Genomic DNA, 11016 nt, shown 5'->3' with positions numbered 1-11016 from the left:
TAGTACGCGACCTATTTACTGGAGTGGTTGCTTACAAATATTTCAATTTCAAATGCAAAACTATTTTCAAACATATTTGGTTCCAAAAACTGAAACTGGTAGGTACGACTGGAGAACTATGATGTCAAAGACAAAACTTGAAAAGGAGTATTACTTTAATTTACAAAACTGCTTTACCCAAAGTTTGGCATGTTAGATGAACCTTATCAATAAGAATTAATGGAGAATGGTTAGATCACAGTTTAAGTTAAAAAATAAAACAACAAAATCAAAATCCACGGTTTTATTTCCCGAGCAACATTTCCCGAATCCAGTTCCAATGCGCGGCAATGCTCACATACACCGTCGTGCACACTTTAGGTTCTTCCACGTTCTTGCAGCTAGCTGACGTCACTCCAACCAGCCTCCCGTTGGAGACCAGGGACCCGCCGGAGTCACCTGACCCTGCTCGCACCGTGTCGTCCGAACACAGAAGCCCTGGGATCCCGAAGTAACACCGGTCGATCGTTACAAAGCCTTCTCGAGGTGGCTCCAAATCCGTCTCGCTCTCACCAAAACCAGCAATGATCCCTGACTGATTACTCCTCGGAAAAGTCCTCGACAACTTTATGGACTGCACATCATCACTGAACTTGATCGAATTAGTCGTCTTCAACAACGCCAAGTCGTTTACTCTGTTAGTTATACTCACATTCCCCACCACCCAGTTGGGATGTATGTGTATATGCACAGGATCCACTTTAGCGATGATTCTCTGCCCCTTGTCAGTTTGATGGAAAACAGACACGTATTTCTCGCCGCCTTTGAAGCAGTGGGCAGACGTAATAACCCACTTATTGTCCAGTATAGAACCACTACACATTCCAGTGAGATTCTCATGAAATACCTTCAGTTTCACCAAGTATTTGTGTACGTCAAAACGCAGATCGTCCGCACTGAACACACGGGGTTCAATCGTAAATGCTGAACCGAAAAAAACGCACAACAGCAAGTAGCACAAAGACATGACTACTTTGTACAATGACTTAAACCAAATTAATATTATTTTTACCTAACGATTCCTTGTTCTTTAGAATGCTAATCATGTTGACAGTCCGGTTAATTGCCGTAATTACCGAAGAAAGTACGGATTTATGGCATATTGTTAATAATGTTGCACGTGTTGATTTGGCATTACTCCACTATCTATTGTATTGTAATAAAGAATTACCTACATACAAATTAATATGTTTACATAATACAGCTAGATATAGAAACAATTATCAATAAAATCAAACCAATAAATAAAAGAATCCCTGGACATTTAAAATTTTTAGAAATTAAAAACTCAACATGATATTAGTCTAATGAACTAATTACCTAATTTGTATACCTGTTCCTGTTAGAAATAAAAGTTGGTCTTGGTAGAAATGAACTAGGTAAGTATGAGTTTGTAAAATGAAGACCAATTTTGATTTATTTTGCGCAGTCAAAAAAACGCGTAAGCAAAAAGATATTGTTATACTCGTAAATACATACGAGTATTTATTATATTATGACTGAAGTATTATTCTGAATAAAGTTGAATGTAGATAGGGTAAAAGGTCGACTGGAAAATGTAATAACATTAAGGTTATGTTTGACGTATGTACAATAAATTATTTTGAGCAAATAGGTAGGAAAATTACTCGTATGTACATAATTTATTTATTGCTAGAACTAGGTTAAGTAATGAATATCCAATAATATTGTTTTCGCTAACAGAAAACAACATTTATTAGCGAACTCCACACACAAATTCAAAATACATAAATAAATATCCTCGGACATTTTACACTACGCTTCTAGTCCCAAACTAAGCAAAGCTTGTACTATGGGTACTAGACAACGGATATAAACATACTTAAATACTTTTTTTTTGTAAATACATACATATTATACATAGTAACACCCAGACCCATAACAGAAATTAAAATTCATCATTTCAATTTCTGCCCGGCCGGGAATCGAACCCGGGACCTCTCGGCATAGTAGTCCGTTCAGAACCACTACACCAAACGGCCGACAAAATAGAACATACTTTTATATTAATTAGCATATACCATAACATCCAACTATCCGAAAGCAGAGGAACCGTACGATTCAGTGACGAAAATGCATTTAAAATCATCCAAGTTACTATCATACGCCAGGTTCCGATCAGATGTGACTCTAGATTAGGCAAAATTCATGATCAATTCAGTTATATCGCTTCGCAATGGTCCTAACTTAGGCAAAAAGCACAAACAAACGAGAATATCAAACAATAACCTTAATCGATTAGTAATCGAATCGTTCCGACCGAGTCGATTTGATTGGACAAAAAGGAAGTCAATCATGCTGTCGACCGGGTAACGGTTAGGAAGAGGGTCCCTAATCTTAACGCATACATACAGTTAATTTAATGGAGATTAATATTAACAAGCGATACACGAAGCAGAGGCCGCTCTACTACTGAAGTGTTTACAGCGAGGATATGGTCCGGCCCCTCGCCAAGGCCGGTCTTCACGACAGCATCGGACTCCCCGGAGATATCGCGAATGAATCCACTTATATTTTACCGGGGTATAAAACTTCGATACCGCGATTCAGGAGTGCGATTCTGATTGGTCAGCAAAATGAGATTTCGTGCCGTCACGGTGGGTAAACGCAAAAAATGCAACAATTTTGAGGCCGCTGACACAGTACAAACGGTGTATGAGTAGGTTTGCTATCTTACTAGGATTACTTATGTAAGTCAATTCTGGAATATAAGCTGTATTATGAACTGCATCATTAATATTTAGGTACTTAATCGTCTATTTACACCTATTGTCCAAAACCTAGTGCGGTTTCAGGCTTAAATACAGCAAGAGGTAATAGCGTGATGAGTACTAACCGCATTTACAAACAAGCCTCGAGTCATGAATATAATTTTGTCAATTTTCTAATCACCATAGTAGGTGAACAATATTATGAATGAATTGATGTAGATGGAGTTCTTTAAATAAGAAACAATCCCACAAGATGGAACGACGACCTCATAAAGGTAGCGGCAAGGCGCTGGATGCAGGGCGCCACCAACCGGCCATTGTGCAAATCTTTGTGGGAGGCCTATTTTCAGCAGTGGACGTCCATGGCTGAAATGTTGATGATGATGACAATCCAAACAAGTCCGACACAATTGTAGAGTCAGTTATCCCTGTTTATTGTTAGCTTAAAACTCTTTTTTAAATGGTAAATAAGAAAACATGGCCTAATATTACAATTTACATAAGATAATAAACACCTATTAATGCGAATACTGAATAATCAAACAATTCATAGCAAAGTACAAAATCACTAAACCATTATGAAAAAGTATTTTATTAAATATATGTTTTTTGTAGTAGAGCTACTGACTAGTTATATCATTATACTGTACAACTAACGGTATGATCATTTTAACTACGCGAACAAAAGAGGGCAATAAAAACTTAACAAGAGTTATGCGAATATAATCATTGAACGTGTATTTTAAAATATAATAATTGGAATAAATAAAGTACGAGTAATAAATTATCAACTATAATTACTATTAATGTAAACCACAATCATTCATGACCGATTTTTATATTTTTATATTCAGAGCATCAAAGTACCTACTCGTAATATGAAATGTTTATTTATTACAGACTAATAAGACTAAGTTGCACCACCTAACTTTGACTGTAACTTTAACGATAACCGGTGTTTTTTGTATGGATTTTGACAGATTTTTAACGTTAACAAAGTTAAAGTTAGATGGTGCAACCCAGCCTACGCAAATGATGTAATGAATTCTTATTTAGAGAAGATCTTAATTAGAGAAGAAGTCATGGTTGTTTGTAAATGTCTTACAGTAACTAACTTTTTCTCACAACTTCGACTACGTAAACTTCGATAAAAAGTAGAGTAGGTAGACTAGCCTATATTTTTTTATGTAATAATATTGAACAACATTGTTTAACTTTCTAATCGTACTTTCCACTTTAAGAAATGTTCATACGCCCGTATTCACAAACGATGCTTGCTAGTGAAGCAGCAAATCGAACGCAGCTCTGTAATTAGTTCGTGTGTCACCCTGAGCGTCCATGCGCACTGTGAGACCTCATAGTAATGTTTGTGAATACGGGCGATAGGCTATCGCATAAGTATTATTAAATCTCTGACCAGCAATAATTAGCAATAGTTTAGAAAATAGATTCTAGACTATTTTTTATTCAACTCACGACTTGTTTAAAATGGCCTATTTCCACAACGTCTACAAATGCATTTCAGAAATCAAATTTCCTCTCTGCTCCGATAGTATCAAATTTATGCCAGTGCACGTACGGCCTGTAGGCGTCAGTATAGACATTCTGTCAAACTACCCTCGGCCTGAATCTCAAGCAGAACATTTTTAGAAAGATTTGCCTAAAAATAGTAAAGTAGAATATACGTATGTGTATAAAATTTATACAACCTTAACCTGAAAATAACATACAAACCGAATTGAGAACCTCCTCCTTTTGTTGAAGTCGGTTAAAAAGCAGTAGATGCAACGACACCATGCAGATAGACTTGATAGATACCTGTTCGGTATGATTGTTCAGTACCCTTATTAATTTGTATAATTTTGCCGTATTTTGTACATTTAATGATACTAAATAAACATATTTTTAATTCTATTCTACTCATATACATTCACAGTCGCGGCGACTATTCTAGCGTTCCATACCTGACTAATATTTATCGTTTCTAAGTAAGCAATCTCGAGCCACAAAATACAGAGATTCTGTGCTGTAGTCTTGCTGCAAATAACATTAATCGCTTAGACTGGGTTGCTCCATCTTACTTTAACTTTAACAATCGTCAAAAGTCTGTCAAAATCCGTACAAAAAACACCGATTATGGTTATGGCCACGGTTACAATAAGGTGGTGCAACTCATTCATAGATTTTTCAAGCGAATAATAATATAACATCATATTTCCTCACCTTAGCAGCCATGGCAATAACTTAAAAATATCTCCAGAAATAATTCTTGCGGCTTCATATCGGTGGCGCCTGAATAAGTCATGAGCCGCGCGTGTGAGACATTTCCACCGCGATTGCTTTAATGAAGCAGCGCTTTAAGGGTCCAACCACATACAAGCCAGCCACATGGCAAGCCAGGTAAGCCGTAGAACTTCAGTAAAAGAGACTATCATAATAATTTCAGCCACATAGGCCTCCTGCTAAATTTTCATTTTATCCGGTTGGTAGCGGCGTGCATCCAGGGCCTTCCTCTACTCTTATGAGGTCGTCAGTCCACGTCGAGTCTACCGGCTCGTGGTCGCCACTCGAGAACTTTTCAGCAGAAACTAAAAAAACCACTGTTTAAAATCCTGCTCAAATAAAATGACTGCGTAAATTATATACCAGAAACCACTCCTTTGCGTCGCGCAGTCGGGTAAAAATAAAGGCCTATCTTCCAACCCCGCAGAAAATCCTATGACTGATGATGAGGGTATAATAAAGTCATAGATCTACGGTCTAGTACTAGTACATTGAAAGATTCCGTGGGTAAGGTTGCCATGCGTCTGTATTTTTGCGGATTTTTCCGCATTTACTTTACCTGGATTGTTTAATACAGCATGGAAATAAGCTCGCGCGAGTTATATGTATAAAAACAGAACGCTGCGCTTCAACGTTGTGATTAATGACCCAACCTTTTCTAAAATTTGGGTAATTTTTAAAGCATTATATGGTAACCCTATCCGCGGGTATCCGGCAGGGTCGCATGATGGGAGATATGACGGCCTCTTGGACCCTTTCTGACGTATGCAGCTCATTTGTAGTCGGGCCTTATACCATTTGGATACGACACTATTTTATTATCATCCTGACAATTTGATGGGACTATGTAACGAGGACGTGAAAGGGTTGTTTTTAAGATTAGGTTTGGAATTGCATTTTGGAATAGCAGAAAGACTGACTGACTTTGCTGAAACTCTAATCCTAACAAGTTATTTCAATAAGATGCTTACAAAGTTAAAAGATAAGTAAACATAGCATAACCTGTGCTCTCTTTTTCTTCTTCTTATTCCTTCATAGACTTGAAAAGTGTACCTTCATGATGGTGTTGATTTTCCATTCTTTTAACAAAGTTAATTTCAGTCACGATGGCTTCTGAAATTATCTTTCCCTGAAGAAAGGTAATTTAAATGAAATTATGGAGCCGTGAAAATGGTATAAAAACACCAAGGTTATCCTCCGTAATGATTCTACGATAAATTCAGAAGAAACGAAAGTAGCCCCATAAAATTAAAAATAACTTAGAGTTTGCTTCTGGCTACTGTGCAACATAAAATGAAGTTTTTTTTTCACCATTTATAAGACCCACAGGATAAACTGTGGCGACGGAGCCATGTAAAAAAATTAAGCCAAAGATGCCATACGTAGAGAGACAAGTTATTTAAAAATACTTGTAAAAAACGCTTTGATGCGGTGTTGCCTTTATATCTACAGTCGCTGTGTCAATTGAGTGGCTTCTAATATGATATGGAAGAGGCGGAGGGGTTCTGACATTTTGTATGAACTGTCCATAATGTCACGATTTTTCAATTTTATTCATTACTGTGATAAATGCTTTGCTATGAAACTTGCAAGCGTCATCTTCATATTTATTCTTGCTAGCTGTACAAATTGACAAACTGTGATATCATATTTTATAACTACAAGCATCTCTCGTCTAATTAGTAATGGGTAATCATTATCTGAGCATGCAATAGTCTCACAAACTGAAAACGTACTTTTATTGTGTCCCATCTGGGAATCAAATCCCCTAAGTCACGAAGGAGTTAAATAACATTTAACAATACTTTCAATACCTTTTCAACATTTACGAGTACAGTCATTTATGTAAACAAAGGCATCCGTTTTCATTTTCAATCTGCAAACTGAAAGAATGCAGGGGCTGCAGCTGAAAAGGCCCTATGAAATATTTATTTATGAAATGAATTCAATTAAAATGTAAATCAACTGCCAGAGACCGCTTCCCGAGTGTACTCACTCACACGATACTCAATTTGTGTATCCTCTGACACTGTAATTGGTTCTTGCGATTAAAATTCAATTTCTACCCTTTATAGGTGGGTATTCTTTGATATAAATAGCTAATTGTTCAATTGGATTCTATCTAACATTTGAATTAGAGGACAAGCAGACTTTTGATTTTTTTTACTTCGTTCATTTCAAACAAAACGACGTCCACTGTTGGATAAAGGCATCCCCCAAGGTTTTCCACAATAACTTTTCACAGTGAGTTTTCCTGAGTTGGCCTTCCTATTATAACCAAAAACAAATGAAAATTTGAGTTTAATTGACAATTACGTTTTGCCAGTATTTTCTTTGTTTCAAGAACTCTTAATTTTGCTACTTTTTTTGGTTCTCTTTATTAATTCGGAATATTTTTGAGAGAATAAAATATTACTTAGAAATACTTACCTACTGTTTAAAAGTTCATATCCATAGATGTATTTTTAAAATTGAGTCCATTTAAAGCATAAATATTTCATATTGCTGTCTGCTACTTCTCGCATTCTTCCAGAATTTTGTTGTCTGAATAATGAATAGTTACGTGAGGAAAGCTCCTGCTTGGCAACTTGATATTACTTTACGTTTCTGTAAATAACGTATACTTTTATTGCAACTGGGAGGTCTCATAAAGATTGCAATATTCTAGAAAATTCTTCTCTGGAAAATTCTCTCCGTAGCAATAAAAAATGTCATCTCTAAGCTCGTATATTAAAATTAAATCCGCTGAACAAGTTTAAACGAAAGCTAAGTTAAAATATTCTATTCCATTAAATTTTTTCGTACGAAAAAATCAAGCAAAAACATTTTTCGAACATAATTAAGCAAAGAAAGTCCAAATATTTATCGTGACTCAGCTTTCAGCTTTAAATTAATAACGTGCCGCCCATGTTGGTTGCTTTGAAGAAGGCCTCGGTGGACAAGCAAAGGCCTATCCAACGTAAAATATTTAGTCCGCAATGTATTAACACAAATCGTTAAGCCCTATATACCCTTACTAATAACCGTAAAGCCGCTTACAGACATAAGGCTTGCGAGAGTTTCAAAATATACCCTGAAGTTCAGTCGCTGTAAGCTCGCTGTGTGGCGAGCACGCGTTCACTGCGCTTAAAAACTTCGCGACTTCAGAAGTTGTAAGCTCGGCTATCCTGTGTGCCTACCATGAGTTTACGTTAGGTGAGCTCGCTAGCGTATACGTCAAAAAATTCTATGAAGATTTTATTTCTTGAAAGTAGCCGCTAGGGGCGCTGCACAATATGTCATACATTTAAATGTCATTTTTTTACGCAGTCGCTAGCGAGCACACCTAACGTAAACTCATGGTAGGCACACTGGCCACTTCGACCGCAGTTGGAAAAAGTTAAATTCAAAAATGGAATGTTTCAGTGTTTGACAGTGACAATGTTTTTCTTTTATTAACCAAGGAGGGTTCCCTGCGGAGTTAGCAATCTAAAGTTGGCAGGTATGTTGCACTCGGTTCGGCATAGTTATTAGTAGTTTATTGACTAAATAGCCGGCGGTATTCCAGGGGCGCCAATAAAAACAATTTTAACTACGTAGCCAACAGTTTGCACTTAATTTCGGGATGTTACAGAAGTTTTGAACTTGCAAATTATTCATTTAACTTTGTCGCCGTCGATGTTAAATGTTAATGTTGTGTTTTAGTAATGTTAGTTTGAAAAGTTGATAAACTTTTAACGACGTGCTCTGCCTTCACACATGTACAGTACCTCTCAGAAGGCTTTTCTTGGACTTAACTCACCAAAGTTTCTGAAATTAGCCTATACCTAACTCGATGCTGGACTTTTAATAGTGTAGTATTCAGTGACGTTTATATGAATTTCCAAGGTAAATAAAAACATCAGATATGCTTCAAGCCATAACCGTAATATTTCAGCTTATCCAAAAAAATACGAGAACCGTTTTCACAACAACAAAAGCTTTTTTACGCTACAATCTGAATATACTCAGTAAGGAAGGCTACCAACCGATGGTGTTTATGAAAGGGCGGACATTAGCAGGGTCGGACGAAATGAAGGAATCATACAATAACAGAAGGGCACAATGGGGCCCTGTAATGAGGTTATAATCCGCCCAGGGAATCCCAATCTGTTTCTTTTGCACCTTGGCTGTTAAAGAAGCCAAACCAGTTTGAACCTTAAAGCAATAAGTTAAAAAAAGATATCTACATACGTCAGACGTAGAAATTCTTTTTTTAAAGTCAGCTAAAATTCAGAACAATGTTATTGACTTTATTTCTACTGCCTATTAGGGGGGTAAAAAAACATCAATATTACGACTAAAAAAAATCCATCAAAGCACGTGTCACGGTAACCTACAATGCTATAAAAAGAAGATTACTAATGAAATAAAAAAACAGTTTTTATTAGTACTTACTTAATTTTGTAGTAGTTTATCATACGATAACGTTAATATTGTCATTACTGGAATAAATATCGACAGAAAAAATGATCACTTCGTTAATTTTTAACGCTACATCTACAGCGCACATTTTATACCTTCATTAAATGATAAAATATCTCGTCAGCTTCCAAAAGGACGGGAAATTAAAAAGAGTTGCAGATTCTCATAATAAGATACGCTAGCTTAATCGTGTCAATATTTTCCCGCCGTTTGGCTTAGAGATGTTTACTGTGGGTTTATTTTGTAGAAAAGGTTTTACGTATTTTTTCAACCTGACATCTAAAGGGAGATGTCTGTAAATATTTTCTTACTTTTCAGAAGTCGATTGACCATAATTGTATTGAGTAATTCAAGTAATCAAATGATTACTTTTGGTAATCTTAGGTACATAAGTTAATTCTCACGTAAATAGCTTTTAATGTACATTTTATTGAACCAGTTTAAAACAACTGAAGATCGAATAAGAATTCCTTTCATTTCTCTCAATTCGCGATGAATTACGAGAAGTTTCTTTAAATATCGATATTTGAAATCTAAAAAGGGTTCGCCCCTCTAACTAATAAACCGTTAAACTTCGTTATTCTGCCGATCAAATCCGATAAATGCCGAATCAACAATTCCAATCGAAAGTTAAGTGATCGCTCAAAAAATATTTCAATACCTTCTGGATTACATTTGCAATCCATCATTCGATCGAGCGATCTTTTTCATCGGCTTCCACGCATCGTTGGTTTTATTTTTAGAGTCGATTCTAATGGGAAAAACGCGACATTTTTGTGGAGCTCTCACCTGACAGACTAGGCGTTCTCACACAAAAATATCTCACACTTAGTATATTTTTACACCGAAATACTCAGCTACGGGACGTCATTTTTTTTAGAATTTGTTCCTGCAGAAAAGTTATGACCCAAGTAGCTACAGCCATCGTTTTTTTTATACTTAACAAAAAGAAAACAACAAAATAAAACCGACTCCAAAAAACCTACACTAAAACGTAGAAAAATAATTACTAATTACCTACTTATTTATTAGGACGAATTATTAATATATATGTAGGTATACCATGATTGATACTTCTGGAGTCGGTGCCAAGATTATGAAACATGTAAAGTTTGCCTGCACCGACTCCAAAAGTATCAATCATGGTATACCTACATAAATATTAATAATTCGTCCTAATAAATAAGTAGGTAATTAGTAATTATTTTTCTACGTTTTAGTGTAGGTTTTTTGGAGTCGGTTTTATTTTTTTTTATAAAATTTTACTTATTTCTTGCTTTTTAGTTAACTAATTATTACCTTGATGTTACCACTAAAGGTAGGCAGTACACTGAAACCAAAAAAAATTGGTTCATAATCGGCGGAGATATTGCGTATAAAAAAGTTCATCCCCAATTTTCCACCCTTGGGGGTGAAATATTTTCTTCAAATTCGCATAAAACCACCCTTTTGATAATACCTATTCAACAAAAAAATAATCGTTCAAATTGGTTTATAATCGGCGGAGATATTGCGTATA

General features: G+C 35.9%; 2 protein-coding genes across 2 annotated transcripts in view; one reads left to right on the top strand and one right to left on the bottom strand.

The window, feature by feature from the left end:
• Nucleotides 1–283: 283 nt before the first annotated feature.
• On the bottom strand, nucleotides 284–1009 carry LOC135081879 (kallikrein-8-like). Its single transcript, XM_063976664.1, has one exon. The coding sequence runs from the start codon at nucleotides 1004–1006 to the stop codon at nucleotides 284–286; it is 723 nt and encodes a 240-aa protein (XP_063832734.1). The 5' UTR covers nucleotides 1007–1009.
• A 7401-nt stretch (nucleotides 1010–8410) lies between these two features.
• The window catches only part of LOC135081877 (uncharacterized), a 94690-nt gene continuing 92084 nt past the window's right edge, over nucleotides 8411–11016 (top strand). The window contains exon 1 of the mRNA XM_063976662.1: nucleotides 8411–8535. The gene's annotated coding sequence lies outside the window, so the exon portion shown is untranslated. The remainder of the gene's footprint in view (nucleotides 8536–11016) is intronic.

The sequence above is a fragment of the Ostrinia nubilalis genome, chromosome 20, assembly GCF_963855985.1.
Source record: "Ostrinia nubilalis chromosome 20, ilOstNubi1.1, whole genome shotgun sequence".
Lineage (NCBI taxonomy): Eukaryota > Metazoa > Arthropoda > Insecta > Lepidoptera > Crambidae > Ostrinia > Ostrinia nubilalis.
This window is presented reverse-complemented; position numbering and strand designations above follow the sequence as displayed.

Coding starts and splice junctions, on each gene's coding strand:
- LOC135081879 (XM_063976664.1), bottom strand. CDS start 1,006: ATGTCTTTGTGCTACTTGCTGTTGTGCGTTTTTTTCGGTTCAGCATTT.